The 16,571-nt window shown below is 41.2% G+C and overlaps 1 protein-coding gene across 1 annotated transcript; it reads right to left on the reverse strand.

Moving 5' to 3' along the window:
• Positions 1-12,260: 12,260 nt before the first annotated feature.
• On the reverse strand, positions 12,261-12,884 carry LOC123748257 (homeobox protein MSX-2-like). Its single transcript, XM_045730454.2, has one exon. The coding sequence runs from the start codon at positions 12,882-12,884 to the stop codon at positions 12,261-12,263; it is 624 nt and encodes a 207-aa protein (XP_045586410.2).
• Between the last annotated feature and the right edge of the window lie 3,687 nt (positions 12,885-16,571).

The following is a 16,571-nucleotide window of genomic DNA, read 5'->3' on the forward strand; positions in this document are numbered from 1 at the left end:
CAGTAGTTTGGAGTAAAGTGAAGAAACGTTAGTTCTGGAGGTAGTTATGGCAATAAAATGAGAGAGAGAGAAAGAGAGAGAGAGAGAGAGAGAGAGAGAGAGAGAGAGAGAGAGAGAGAGAGAGAGAGAGAGAGAGAGAGAGAGAGAGGTGGGAAAGCGATGCCAAATATCAGTTAAGATAATGGTCCATGACGGACCGAATCGTGGTCGTTTCTTCATTCTCTGATGTTTGGTCTTGATATCATATCTTGAGCCACGTTATTGTGACTCATCGTCTGCATTAGTGAACAAGACAGAGGAGGGGAAGGGAATTAATAAAGTTCTTCAAGCCGAAGCAAGTAATTGGAAGAAGACGGGTGGAAATGGGAGGCCGGACCAAACACCCATTACCTATTACAAATGCCTGATCAAGAACCCATTAGCCCCTCTCTCGACCCCTTTGGGGACCTGGCTCGACTACCACTTTGGACCATAAACGTTTATGGTTGTTGGGAAATGTTAATAAGTGACGTGTCATCTGCGACCAAGAACGTTGATGCTTGCTAAAACGAATGTAGGTATTTCTAAGTGTGTACTCATCCGCCTAGTTCTGCTCACCTAGTTGTGCTTGCGGGGGTTGAGCTTCGGCTCTTTGGTCCCGCCTCTCAACTGTCAATGAACTGGTATACCAATTTCTGAGCCTATTGCGCTCATTCATATCTACATTTGAAACTATTTGGAGTCAGCCTCTACTACATCACTGCCTAATGCATTCTATTTGTTAACTACTCTGACACTGAAAAAATTCTGTGTAATGTCTCTGTGGCTTATTTGAGCTTCCACCTGTGTCCCCTAGTTCGTGTTCCATCCATGCTAAATAATTTGTCTTTGTCCATCCTGTCAATTCCTCTGAGAATTTTGTAGGTTGCGATCATGTCTTCCCTAACTCTTCCATGACGTCAGATTTAGATCCAGTAGCCTTTCCTCGTAACTCATAACTCTCAGTTCTGGGATATAGTCTGGTGGCATACCTCTGAATTCTCTCTAACTTTGTCTTGTGTTTTTCTCTATCTTTGTCTGTCCTGTGTTTAACTACGTATGAACTCCAGGCTGGAGCTGCTTACTTCAGGATTGATCTGACATAAGTGGTATACAAGGTTCTGAATGATTCCTTACGCAAGTTTCTAAAGGTAGTTTTTATGTTGGTCAATCTGGCATATGCCGCTGATGATATCCTTTTGATGTGGGCTTTTGGAGATAGGCTCGGTGTGATATCAACCCCCAGATCTTTCTACTTGATTCTTGCAGGATTTCATCTCCCAGATTGTATGTTCTATGAGCTTTTTCCTCGCGATCTTCTCCACCTTGCATGGTATACATGGTAGGGAAACTGGCCTGTAGTTCAGTGCCTCTTGTCTGTTACCCTTGGTGTATATTGGTACTATATTAGCTGTTAGGTTTAGTTTTAATATTTCCTCGTATCTCACTAGATGGAGCGGTGTACCTCTAGACTTTTGTGGTGAAATATGCTAGTGATACAAATGCCTGAATTGAGCTGACAAGTTAATTTGAGCTCTGAATGATTCATTATTCAGAATTATGTTGTAAATCTATACGATGGTCAATGCTTAATATGTCTTTGAAATCCTTCAACTATAAGAGGGTGTCTCCTCACTGTTGGTACCTAGTTCCTATTATCATTAGATTGCATTTGCTGGAGTTGAATTCTTGCATCCCCTTGTTAGATCATTCTTGCTATTTTCAGACCATTCTGTAACTTCCAGCTTCTTTCAGTTTTCCATCGTGTTTATATCCATGTTACCTTATGTATGTATGTTTTAGATTTTTGCGTACTACATTTTTATTCAATTTTATAGTCGTATTGTTGTGTGTTTTTTTCAATTGATTTACACACTTCTTGTGAAAGAGAGAGTGTGAGATAAAGAGAGAACGTGTGTGTGTCTCTGGGCCACATTCCAGGGCCCGTGATCAGGGGAGAGGATGGGGGGGGGGAGGGTGAGGGGGAGACAAGGAGAGACCTCCCCCCCCCCCACATACAAAGCACCATTGTCACCCCTTGATTGGCCTATTGGCGCGCAGGTCCGCCATAGCCCAAGTTGACAGCACCGAGCAACCGGAGCGCCACCTACTCATTTATTTTTGCATATCTCCCAGCAATTCTCACTTTATTATCATTTGCAAACATCACAGTTAAAATCTTCATGGGTTCTCCAGTAGGTGGAATTCAAAATGTGGAGCTTAAGAGGAGTTAGAATGATGAAATAAAAGCGACGGAAAGCGGAGTGGCAATGTTTTGGTCGCTTAGTAAAGAATGACGAGTAACACTGTGAATGATTCATTCCGAGTGGAAATATGATCCCTGGGCTCCTGTTGAGTCTCTGTCTGTGTCTGTCTCTGTCGGTCGGTCTGTCTCTCTCTCTCTCTCTCTCTCTCTCTCTCTCTCTCTCTCTCTCTCTCTCTCTCTCTCTCTCTCTCTCTCTCTCTCTCTCTCTCTCTACTTACCCTCATTTTACTTATTCCTCCCCTCATTTAAATTTCATTCTGTTGTTTCCTGTTCTATCTGTTCTTTTATTCTCTTCGTCTAAGTCTCTCTCTCTCGTTCCCCCTTCTCCTTTGCCCTCACCCTCCATCACATGGGTATCAGGTACCACGATCACTTGAGCTGAAAATCACCCAGGTAACGAACAGTTAAGAGGGGTCATGACACTGTAATGAACCGAGGGGTGTAACTATCACTTAAGGGATAGAGGGTGGGTCTTTTGTTGAGTGGGTGATGGGGGGGGGGTTGGGGGGTCCACTTGTTCAGCTGATCTGAAACTGCCTTCTGATAAACTACACGAGAGCAGATCTTGTATGAGGACTCTTTATTATTTTGTTGTTGTTGCTGTATTAAATTTTACCGACGGGGGTTCCTTAGGGTGGGTGTCTATTTCTTTATTCTTCCAGCTGTTATTTTGGTTTATTGCTATACCATTTCTTGAAAAGGCTTCTGGTGGACGTTTCGTTAACAGTTTGTATCGTTTTGGCGTTTATTTTGTTGATGCCGAGGCAAAGACTATAATGCTGATGCTGTGGCAAAACTGTAGAGTAAAATATTTCTGCCAATTTTAGACTTTACAATCCATTTTGGCTATCTCGTGAACGGCTCAAGTGCGCCCTCTTGTATGATATTTGGAGTTTGCAAGTTGTCAAGAATATATTTTTATCCTTACAACCATTGTGCTGAATATTTTTATAATGAACTCTTTTTGATATTATATTTTTGGATATGTAATTTTTGGATGATTTCTTAAAAATTATCTTGCAAAATCACTTAAAAATGAGTGTACATGTTACTTAGTCATATCATATAGCATAAATATTTACATCTATTTCAACTTATATGCCATAAAGCGTTGCCATATTGTACATTCGTATCTTTGAAGTTCACTTATTCCAGCTTTAAGAAATCATTGTATATTCTAATTTCATAGGAAGGTATTGTTTAGTGTTACTATATTTACAAAATAACTTTCAAAATGGTTACTTTGTCCCTGATGTGACATCATACATTGTAAGCAAAAAATATATATTAATCCTCTAAAAAAGTGGGTTTAGAAGTTGTTTTATATTTTATACGATTTTACAACAGATGCTTGCTTTTGTTTTTACAAAACAATTTATGTAACTGTACAATACTTCAAACTTGGTATTTATATAAACCTTAAAATATTGTCATATGCTGTGTGCATTGTCATCAATGCTGCTCCTTTGCAGTAGTGCTCTTAAATCATTATATTTTAGACTTGCCTTTTGTGCATTTGACTTTGGCTAATAACTCAAGATTCGGTGTTACTAAATTAATTCTAATTTGCAACATTTGTGCCTTGAGGACTGTTAATGAAATATAAAATAACTCAATGTATTTATTTGAAACTTACAGTAGTTAGGCATTGCAATGAAACGATGCATAATGTTATGATTTTGTGTATTGTTAATGGTAACAGATCATGGTCCTAGATAATCTATATTATATCTGATCATTAGGTTGTAGATGATTATATATAATTATAGATGATTAGTAATGTTAATTATATATGACTATATTTACCTGAGGGCCACTAACACTAGTGGCCTTGACGAGGACAGGAAGCCGGCGGCTTGTCGAAAGTCCCATCATTCGCCTATATAACATTTATTAGCCTGTAGATGTTGTAGGCAATTATTAGAAATTATTATGATTTATAATTTTAAATTAATATTACTACTTGCACACACACACACACACACACACACACACACACACACACACACACACACACACACACACACACACACACACACACACACACTTAAGGAAAGAGACTTAAGGAAATTCCGGTTTCAATTCTTCCTCCATGATCTGACACTGTCATATATATATATCACGTACTGTATAATAAAAATAATAATAATAATAATAATAATAATAATAATAATAATAATACAATAATTTTATTCACCTGGGCTTTAAGAGACTCGAACCGCGTCACTAATTCCTCTGAGTTTCAGTAGTCAGGGAGAGTCGAAAATTCCAGCTTGGCAGCAGTAGTTGCTTCTGGAATCTTTCCTTATTAAGACTACTCAATAGTACAGTCGATAGAGCTTCGGACTCACACGCTTAGGGTCCGCTGTTCGAGTCTCCTAGAGTCCAGGTGAATGAAATGTTTATTACCGAAGTGTGGATGACAATTTAATAATAATAATAATAATAATAATAATAATAATAATAATAATAATAATAAGCTTCATTACAGATTCACGTTTATATATTGTACAGTGATACGAAGGTTCTGATATAGTTGTAAGCCGTTTATACATTAGTGTGTGACATTACTACTGATAGGCATTGATACTGCCATACTATAGTCGTAACGGCTTGGGACTTTCTCCTGATAGTTCCCTTCCCTTCCCTCAGGCTGTCTACTGGTACTGTGTTATGGTTACCTTGAGGTGCTTCCGGGACTTAGCGTCCCCGCGGCCCGGTCGTCGACCAGGCCGCGGGGGACGCTAACTTGGTTGCTGGACTGATCAACCAGGCTGTTGGTGAGTACAAATATGACTTAACACCGCTATTTTTTCATTATTTAGTAAACAAATTGGAAAGATTCATTTTGTATCTTAAAACGATTTTGTGCATAGGCATAAAACAGATTGGGCTTGGTAGTTCAGATTGGTTGTGTTATAACCGTTACATTATTTGGTTGCCCTTATGCACCATATAACGCTAGGAGACTTACTTAAATTCACAAATTTGCATTTACTATAACGATATCTCTGGCGACAAGACCAAATATGACGGTACATCGCTGAAGTCACTATATTACTTACGAAAGGTCAAGCCGTCCTAGAGGGAGAGCTGCTCATCGCCGATATCACACAAATACTTGGGTGAATACGATTTTGTTTTATTTATTGTAATATTAAGGGCATTCAGTTGTTTATAAAGTAATTTTTAATAAATACCAATGATCATATGTTCTTTGAGTTAGTTCAGGACAGGAGTGTTCCGAGCACTTTAAGCAATTTAAGGCCTTAAATATTTGTAACTGAACAGTTCATTCTTGGTATTAAGAGTGACATAATTCAAGACGACACACGTATATTATGTATTCTGTACATTATGTTTTATGCTATGTACGAGGTACAGATGGGAGGACTGGTTGAGGTTGAGAGAGGAGGAGAAGGAAGGATAGGAGACGGTGCTGGGGGGGGGGGGGAGATAGGATAAAGACTTTATTGTTTAAAATTAGTTCGTAATGTTTCTTTTATGGTGAGATAGAGTGGGATAAGAGACCGGGATACTCCCTTTCGGACGCCCTAATACGATGAAACAATATCAGGTTATTAGAACTGTCAATGTTATTTTTGTTACGGGGACGACATAGAATTAGTTTCAGTGCATCAGTCCCTCACATCACAAGCTTTCTGATTGGCTGGACGTCATGTGTCAACAAGCCCTCTGACTGGTGGATGGCATGTGTCAACAAGCACCGTTGGGGCCCTGCTTGTTCCGCCTGCCAACCGCTCGTCACACTCCACACTGGCTAATAGCATTTTGTCCAATGCGGAAATATTTTTGGTGGTTCACACATTGACTTTTAAAAACTTTATTTTAAAACCTTTAATTGTCTGCTGCATTTCGGTATATATATATATATATATATATATATATATATATATATATATATATATATATATATATATATATATATATATATATATATATATATATATATATATATATATATAAACAAAATATTTATATTTTTTTTAAACCTAAAAGGGGTACCACCTCTGGTGCAAGTGTAGGGACCCATAGCCTCGGAGAAGAAAATAATGAGTACTCAGAGAAGACCTTGTGGATCCTCACTGAACACTTTGATATTTTCTTCCCCTAGCACTCCTATTCTTTTAGTGTGTGTGTGTGTATATATATATCTAACTTTATTTAAAATTTCATTACACAAAAAGGGTTACAACATTGGTTACATGCAAGGTACAAGACTACTTGTCACAAGTTGTACAGCTCCTCCAGCTCCTCAGATGGCGGGCAGGAACCATGGATGCAGTGAGCATTTCCTCTCTGGATCGCCACACTAAGGCGCTGAAAAAAAACACAAAATATATGTATTTTTTTTAATTTCAAACTCCTACTCACCTTCATCAGCACTCGAGACATTCAACACCTTCATCACAACACCAGACATTCATCACCTTCACCAGCACCTGAAACAACCCATCAACTCGTCTGTTTGGAGACGTTTCCTTATTTTACCGCGGGAATCATGTTCTTTCAGGCCCATATTTCACACTCTTGCAAAGAGCCAAAAGACCAAGGGGACCATTACTTAATTTTATAGTGCCTACTCGTGGAGGCCTCAACAAGTTTCAAATTTGTCAACACTGTTGGCTATTCGAAGGTGTCGTTAAGAATACTCACAGGCATAGAACACATTCCTTTATTATCCTTTCAGAAAGTTTTGAGAGTCGGATTCCTGTCCTTTATTGGCCGCTCGACTACGTCTTTAGAAGTTCCCAAACTTTCCCCTTATTGACCACTTAAGGACGTCTTAAGAAATGGAAAAACTACCCAATATTGACCACTGAAGGACACCTTGAGTGGTTCTAAAACCCGGTACTTATTGACCACTCGCAGGCGTCTATTCTCTGGCGAATTTCGGTGCGCTTTTCACACCTCTTCCATACATTCTTGGGACGTTTAGTCAAAGAATCCGACGACAAAGTTGAAATATTTTAACTATAAAGTGGGGATAGGGCGTCGAGCTGCGGGTGAATGGCTTCTGGAGTGGTCTGCGAGCCGCCGTCTCGCTCCAGCATTCAAAGCAAATTAAGCGTGCGAGCCTTTCACCGCCTCGCCACAAGTTACTGTTCTCCTCTGACTTTCGTTCACGGCTCCTCCTTTCCCTCTCCCTCTCACATTTGCTCTCCCAATATTAACAGCTCACTAAATAGATTTGCTCTCTTGCTATCACGCGGAGAACGGCAAAGAAAATCCACGCTCATCAGATTTCACGTAATCCTAAAAAATACTCCATAGAATGCCCATTCCCTAGTAGAAATGAATATGAAATTTGATGAATGTCTCCGAAACTCTTGGAAACAGTGACTCATGAACAATACTCGGAGCTTTACAGCTTCATCAGCCGACCATTATTAACTTATTGATAAGACTTTAAGATATTTCTTTTGAACCATTTGCTCTGGAACTGTCAGGCTTGACTACGACCAGCCTAGCTTGGGACTGAGACCACGACCTCTACGACCTGGTGTGGTATCTGGTATCAACCATATATTGAGGCCTGGTAGACGACCGGGCCGCGGGGACGCTAAGCCCCGAAAACACCTCAAGGTAACCTCAAGGTAACCAGCTTGGCTTGGGACAGACATCATGACCTCTACGACCAGCTTAGCTTGGGACAGAGACGGGGTCATTACACGTGAAAACGCAGGCAAATCATACTATAGAACGAAAAAGCAATATAAACGATTTGGAAGCAATCATGTCGGAAGACGTTTACTTTTTAAAAACACAATAAATTAGCTGTTACAACTGAAAGGAAAAATGACAGGTTAGATAACAAGAACTTTTTAAACAGGAGATGCCATACCTAGGATGATGATGATACTTTTCAAGACACTAATGCTCTCTAGGGCGGCATATTGTTGCACAATAAGAGGCATCATTCATACCTGGAGAAATTACTGACCTGGAGAACGTAAAAAGATCTTGCTGCTAGAATTCATTCATAATGATGTACTAATGGGAATCTTAGCGAAGTATCCAAGGTGTGCTTATTGTAGGTGCAGCCTGCACGTAACTGTAAAGCTGCCGCCCAGTTGGGTGGGTGTGGAGCACGTGACTGTAAAGCTGCCGCCCAGTTGGGTGGGTGTGGAGCACGTGACTGTAAAGCTGCCGCCCAGTTGGGTAGGTGTGGAGCACATGACTGTAAAGTTGCCGCCCAGTTGGGTGGGTGTGGAGCACATGACTGTAAAGCTGCCGCCCAGTTGGGTGGGTGTGGAGCACGTGACTGTAAAGCTGCCGCCCAGTTGGGTGGGTGTGGAGCACGTGACTGTAAAGCTGCCGCCCAGTTGGGTGGGTGTGGAGCACGTGACTGTAAAGCTGCCGCCCAGTTGGGTGGGTGTGGAGCACGTGACTGTAAAGCTGCCGCCCAGTTGGGTGGGTGTGGAGCACGTGACTGTAAAGCTGCCGCCCAGCTTATATATATATATATATATATATATATATATATATATATATATATATATATATATATATATATATATATATATATATATACACACTCACAATAACTCCGCCATCCCTGCATAACAACCATCCAGTAGTTCCCACGCTTGGAACAATTTTCCCACACTACACAACATATCACATGTCAGCCAAACGAGGGGAGGAGGTATCGAATTGCCTTGTAAACATGCATCTCAGTTGTTAGGGTGAACACTCTTATATTTCATTACAATAATCTTTAAACATTATTAAATTATTAGCAAATCTTGTTGCCATAGCAATATCTCACGTTCCTGTTCATATTTTATAATGTTTCAGTCTCTGGATGTTTTGTAAATAATAAATTTGTATGATATTACTCGATGCTAATGTGTTAATATGTAATTCTCAGTTATTATTTTTGTCGAGCATTAATATTAATTTTGAGATGAATATATATGAGAAACGGGAAAGAGGAGGGGGTGAGAGAGAGAGAGAGAGAGAGAGAGAGAGAGAGAGAGAGAGAGAGCGAGAGAGAGAGAGAGAGAGAGAGAGAGAGAGAGAGAGAGAGAGAGAGAGAGAGAGAGAGAGAGAGAGAGAGTGCGCTAGATGTCTCCGAATCTGTAATTTAATATCGTGTGAAGTGCAATAGGGGAAGATTTTTAGGGGGAGAAGCGGGAGGGTGAGATGGAGGTAATCGGGCGAGGGAGGAAGAGGCAAAGATGGAAGCAAACTGGAAGGAAAATAGAGTTGAAGAAAGGAGGGTAGAGAAGGATGATCAAAGGAAGAAAAATAGAATATAGGGAAGGATGAAGAGGGAGGAGAAAGAAGGAGAGAGAAGGAAGAGGATGAAGAAGAAGAAAGAAGGATGTGGAAGGAAAAAGGGAGAGGGGGTAAAGAAGAGCAATATTGGTTGCAGATGAAGAAGGATGAGATGGATGTAGGGAAAGGAGAAAAAACAAAGGAATGGGGCAGATGGAAGTAGATGAGTAAAAAAATGTAATCCTGTGTACTTTGTTTGGGTGTGTGGAGATGTTGCGGCCCAACACAACAGGCATCAAGAGGCCGTCGTTGCTCACAGAACCGGGGCATCTGTGATCCCAGTTCCAATCACAAAAGTCCCATAGATGTCAATGATATCCACAGCCCGTGAACGCCTTGTATGACCGTAGCACGAGATATAATGACACACAAGTTGTGTAACCCTTCATGTAGTCTTAGGGTGGCGGCATACATGACCATCTACCTAAATTAATGAAAATAAGTGAAGGGACTTGTCCCCGTACTGAGTGGGTAGTCACTCAGGGGGAGTGAGGTCCAGTAGTGTGTGTGTGTGTGAGTGTATATTCGTAGTTCATGGGGGCAAGGATGTTTACGGGCTCACCATAGCCCGTGCTACATGGACACTTCGTCCTGAGTAGCTAAATCTGAAACAACAACAACAACAGGCAAGGATGTGCACGTTGAACTCTACCATTATGCTGGCATCCATTATGGCCAGTAAATGTAGTCCTTCCCATCCAGTCTACGCTTGTGTTAAAAGCCTTAAGAAAAGTCTACAAATATATTCTTGAGATATTTATCACTTTAATTTTGTGTACATTTTTTTAAAATACATTTGAAAAGAACAAGACAATTAGGAGAGACGCTGAAGGAAAATAAATATAATTAAAAACAGGATAGTGTATTTCTTTTTTAATAACAATAACAATAATAATAAAAGAATATATATCAAATAATAAAAATATATATTTATGCAATCTATTTTAAGAATAAACATAGATGTAACATTAATTTGTGCTCTGAATCCACATGAGGAGGAGTTAAGTCAGTAGATCAGACGGGGGCGTCCAGTGTGGACAAGGTGGGGCCGTCCACTGGACAGGGCGTAGCCGTCCAATGTAGACAGGGCGTGGCCGTAGAGCGTGCCCGTCCAGTGTGGACAAGGTGGGGCCGTCCACTGGACAGGGCGTAGCTGTCCAATGTAGACAGGGCGTGGCCGTAGAGCGTGCCCGTCCAGTGTGGACAAGGTGGGGCCGTCCACTGGACAGGGCGTGGCCGTCCAGTGTGGACAGGGTGGGAGCTGGGTCACCGGGAATGACGGTAGCTGCTGCACGGAGAGACATGTCTCGTTACTGTGGAGAAACAAACAAAGACATTAGGAAGCATGCAGACAGGTTTATATCCATGCGCTTATAACCGCACATAGCTCATCTAAGCACTTCCGTCCTTGTATAGTTATTCATTTTCCCTCAGACTAATCCAAACATTAATTTTCTCTCAAACTAACCCAATCATTCATTGTCTCTCAAACTAAACCAATCATTCATTGTCTCTCAAACTAAACCAATCATTCATTGTCTCTCAAACTAAACCAATCATCCATTGTCTCTCAAACTAAACCAATCATTCATTTTCTCTCAAACTAAACCAAGCAATCGTTCCCTTTCACTTAATCCAAACATTCTTCTTAACTAATCTAAGCCTTCCTTTCCTCTCAACTGATTCAAATATTCCTCTCCTCACAATTAACAATAAATTATTACAAACTTCAAACAGGAACAGACCATTAGATCCAAACAGGCTATTTGTGTATTTAAGTTTTTTTTATTTTGTGGTAGTAAATAAGGCGCGTAATAGAAGTAGAGTAGCGGGCATTTGTCTATTTTTGTTTTACTATTTACAATATTATTGTCATAAATTGGTAACCCTCTCCGTATATTCGCAATTACAACTATTTAACATTTGGATGGGATCAGGATAGAGATTTGGAATAGGACAGGGGTAAGGTATGGTGCCTATATCACTTGGGCAGGACGGTAGAACGTTCATTTCATGCAGGTCGGAGTTCAATCCCCGACCGTCCAAGTAGTTGGGCACCATTCCTCCCCCTCCCGCCCCAAATCTTGTGCTACTTGTATAGTCGTAATGGCATTACACTTTCGCCTAATAGTTCCCTTCCAATCCTTCCATCAAAATGTTTTGGTGCCAGTTCGTGTGCTGTTAATTATTAACCCATTGTTAATTTACGCGCTCTTACCCTATCATTATTAATCTATGCACTCTTATCCTCACACTGTTAATCTAGGCACTCTTATCCTCTCGTTGTTAATATAGGCACTCTTATCACACTATTAATATAGGCACTCTTATCCTCACACTGTTAATCTAGGCACTCTTATCCTCTCGTTGTTAATATAGGCACTCTTATCACACTATTAATATAGGCACTCTTATCCTCACACTGTTAATCTAGGCACTCTTATCCTCTCGTTGTTAATCTAGGCACTCTTATGCTTACGCGGTAAACACTGTTAGGCTTTAGATGTAGATTTTTCTGCATAAAAATCATGCCCCTAAAATCTATCCATTAACAGTAGTAATAAAGAGCACTCACCATCAGTTTCCGTTGAGGGTCGTCGCAGGGCTGGCAGACCTGGGGCGGGCTCTTCAAGGCTGGAGATACACTCGACAAATTGTCGAGTCAACATTATCATCTGAAGAAGGGTATCATGGGCTGATGGAGTCTGAGGGCAGGAAGGTGGCCTCCCAGAGGCAGGAGGCCGCCGTAGGCCGGGTACAGAGGCCTAGTCAGACGTTCAACCTCTGCCTCCTTGAGCCGCTTGTCCTTGGCGCGTCGGTTCTGGAACCAGATCTTGACCTGCGTCTCCGTCAGGCTGAGGGAGGCGGAGAACTCGGCCCTCTCGGCGATGCTCAGGTACGGCTTCTCCCGGAACTTCTTCTCCAGCGCCAGGAGCTGTTCTGAGGTAAAAGGGGTGCGAGGCTTCCTGTTAGGCTTGTGGCGGCGCAAGACAGGCCCGGACAGGTAGACGCGTACTGTACTGGGCTGAGTAAGACGGGCGTAAGGCTGGTAGCGGTGTGGATGGTGGTGAGGGGATTTGGGTGTAGGGTGGCAGGCGGGAGGTGTTAAGGGCTGGTGTGTTAGTCTGGGGGAGACGTCACCCTTTACCGAGTCCTCAGAGCTGCAGCTGTCATCTGAACTCACCCTGGAGGGGCTGCTGGGGGGGCTTGGCAGTAGAGTGGTCGAAGCCTCCAGCCCCAAGATAGCGTCGATTCCAAAGGAGAGTCTTGGCTTGTTGAATTGTGTGTTTTCCATTGTAAAGTATGAACTTGAGAGACGTAGACTTAGAGTCACAACTGTGTCGCTGATATGAGCGACAACCTCCAAGCGCAACCCTTATAAGCGCACCCCAGTCAGGTCAACCAGGCAGGGCGGAGCTTTGGACCATACAGCCAATCAGGAGTATTCTTTACTCAGTAAAGTCGCTTCGTCTGGAACGAGTTGCCATCTAACCAATTACGTACCCGCTATTACAGACAATACACATGCTTTATTAAAATTCGAAGAGTGATTTTCTGTTCAATCCTAATCTAAATACCAGTTCAGTAATTATCCTATAAAATATTAGTATTTTTACTTCCCCCCCCCCCACACACACACGTGTGGGCCAATAGACCTTCAGCAGTTTCCTTAATTTTTAATTTTTATGTTCTTGTGTTATGTTCCCGTAAACTGCCGAACCATCCACGAGAAGAGAGCTGTGTCTCATCTTGTGTTAAAAACAGAGTTAAGGAATTTAATGCTGCGTTCGCAATTCAAATAACTAGTAACCCCCACTAGGATGATATTGCCTAGAAAAAACTGAGTTCTGTGCAAATTACAGGAGGAAACAAGAATAGGAAAAGGTGACATTCAAGTTCAAGTAAGTATGTTGGCATAAACATATGCCTATCACTTAAAATAGTACATACATATTACATATATGTTACAAAAATAGGAGGTTTGAAATGATCAAATGCCGTTTAATGCTGACAAATGTAAGGTTTTGAGGCTATGTAATGATGAAGAATTACAAGATACGATCTAGATGGTGTTGAGATTGCGAAGTCGGATTGCGAATGGGATCTTGGAGTCGTGATTAGTATGAATTTAAAGCCAAAATATCAATGCATTAATGTTCGATATAAGGCAAATATGACACTTTGATATATTTATCGAAGCGTTATTAATCGGCGTTCAATCCGCCGATTGATGTAATTCTTCATCAATCCGCTGGTGTTATTCTTCAACTATATCTTGCTCTTGTTAGGCTCCATTTAGATAATGAAGTTCAGATTTGGTTGCCGTACTATTGAATGGATATAAATTCACTTGAACACGTCCAGCGTAGGAGGCCAAAGTTAATCCCGCAAATTAGAAACCTTTCACGTAAAGAGAGATTGACAAAGCTTAATTTACATTATCTAGAAAGGCGAAGAATTATGGGTGACATGAGTGAGGTGTACAAGTGGATGAACGGGCATAGCAAAGGGTATTAAAGGGTATAAAAGTATCAACACAATAGAACAAAAAAATGGTTATAAATTAGATAAGTTTAAATTTAGGAAAGATTTGGGTATACTGTATACTTGTTCGGTAACAAGGTTGGTTATTTGTGGAACCAATTACCGCGTAACATAATAGAAGCAGGATCGCTTAATTGTTTCAAGCGTAGGATAGACATATATATGAATGAGTTTGGGTGGATATAAATAGGAGCTGCCTCTAATGGGCCAATAGGCCTTCTGCAGTTTCCTTGATTCTTATGTTTTTATAACAAAATACATCCCAAAAGAATAGAGTAGCTCAGGGCGTTATTTGTACCCTCCGCTATCAGTTCAATGCCGCTATCAGTGTACTTGATTGTCAAGACTACGTCTGTTTGCGACCTTAGCTACCGAGCTATTACAATAAACATGTAGAGTTTCTACTTATACACTCTATATTGCCCTTCAGCTGTCCTGCCATGTACATATTCTCTCTTTTGCAGTGGAACTGTACCACTTCTTCGTTGTATTCCTTCCCCGGTGGTGTTAATTGTTTCTTCGTAATGAAAAACATTCTTGCAAGGTATCACATTTTGTAACATTACAATGTTGTTGTTGTTGTTGTTTTAGATTCGCTACTTGGAACAAAAACTTCTAAGTAGCACGGGCTATGGTGAGCCCGTTGTGGACTTACCTGGCACAGGAGCGGGGTTGTAACTTGTGTTGACCAAACAACACAAGTTACAGCCCTGCTCCTGTGCCAGGTAACATTACAAAATAAAGTTCCCATTTACCTTGTTATACTTTAAAATACATTGTTAATTTCTTCCCAACTTTTATACTAAATTGATTAACTAGCTCCCCCTCACCTCTCGTTAGTCTAATCCCCGAAGTCTATGTAATTTGTCGGCTACATTTGTCATTTCATCCCCTTATCGTAATTTAACAATGCCCCTTCCGACCTGAGTTGAAAACACGTCCCAGTAGCAGTTGAATTATCCGTCTCTATTCTTGGACATCAAATATTAAAATATATTTAAAAGAATAAAGGCATATGGGAAGGTGTAGCGGTCATTTTAACGGGTGTAATATTTGAATCTCTCCTCTGGACACAACACCTTCCTGATCACCGTGACAAATGTGGATATTGGGCCTAAAGCCTCCTAATGCTACCCTTGGGGAGATGAGGTTCCGGGTAGGGAAGGGATGGGGGGAGGGAAAAGGAAGGAAAAGGGCTGTATAGACAGAAAGATAAGGGAAGAGAGGTGGTATCGAAGGGAAGCATCAGAGAAGATTGAAGTTCGAAACGTCGAGGAGCACAGTAGTATAGTGATGGTGGAGAGGGTGAAATATTGTGCTGGGGGAACTGGGAGTAGGAGGGTAGGTTATAGATAGGAGTGGGATGGGGGGGGGGGGGTGAGGGCAGATAAGGAAGTAGGGGTTGCTTGTGAGGTGGGGGAGGAGGTGAGGTAAGTTTGGAGACGGGAGGTGGCCTACCTTAATCCTGAGTAGCTTGGAAGTTTTGACAGGTACTGATGAGCGAGACAACTGGCTTATGATGAGCTCTTAATTACACACAGGTACACAGGTACATACATTCACTTGGACACACATGCTCAAACGTACACAGGTACACAGGTACATACATTCACTTGGACACACATGCTCAAACGTACACTGGTACACACGTTCAAAGCTACATAGGATTATGAGTACACATATTCGTTGATAATTGAGTCTACCAATGAATTTATAAGTGTGCAAGTTTAAAGTAAACATTAAACTGGTTAAACGGTACATAGATACACATACTGACTATACATTCTGATACACATACACATAGTGAGTGGTGGTGGTGGTGGTAATGCTTGGGACTGATTGATTGATATAGATTAAGCCACCCAAGAGGTGGTACGGGCATGAATAGCCCGTAAGTGGTACAATTTTTTTGTTCAGTAAATCTTTTCAGTGTTCTGAGGTGGCATTTAATCGTCAAGTTGGGACTAGGATCTGTACTCTCCTAAATATACCTGCAGTCAAGCGTTAGCCCACGCGACATTCCCTCAGGTCATTAGTATAAGTCAGGCTATGACATACTTTCTCAGGAACGCAAACTCCATTGATTGTTTCAAGCGCAGGTTAGACTTGTAGATGAATGAGTTTGGGTGGGTATAAATAGGAGTTGCCACGTATAGATCAATATACCTTTTGTAGTTTCTTTGATTCTTATGTTCTTTAGCTAGAGTGATAAATCGTCGATATTGGAGTGTCCCAAGGTTTTTAGGAGACCTCTGTGTTTACCACACACACACACACACACACACACACACACACACACACACACACACACACACACACACACACACACACACATATATATATATATATATATATATATGATTGGTGGATGCTGGGTATTGTGGTAGTGGTGGGTGTTGTGGTAGTGGTGGGTGTTGTGGTGGTGGGAGCTGGCAGG

Source organism: Procambarus clarkii, chromosome 24 (assembly GCF_040958095.1).
Source record: "Procambarus clarkii isolate CNS0578487 chromosome 24, FALCON_Pclarkii_2.0, whole genome shotgun sequence".
Classification (NCBI taxonomy): Eukaryota; Metazoa; Arthropoda; class Malacostraca; order Decapoda; family Cambaridae; genus Procambarus; species Procambarus clarkii.

What these genes read in the sequence shown, in the direction of transcription:
- LOC123748257 (XM_045730454.2), bottom strand. Translation starts at nt 12,884, where the DNA reads ATGGAAAACACACAATTCAACAAGCCAAGACTCTCCTTTGGAATCGAC.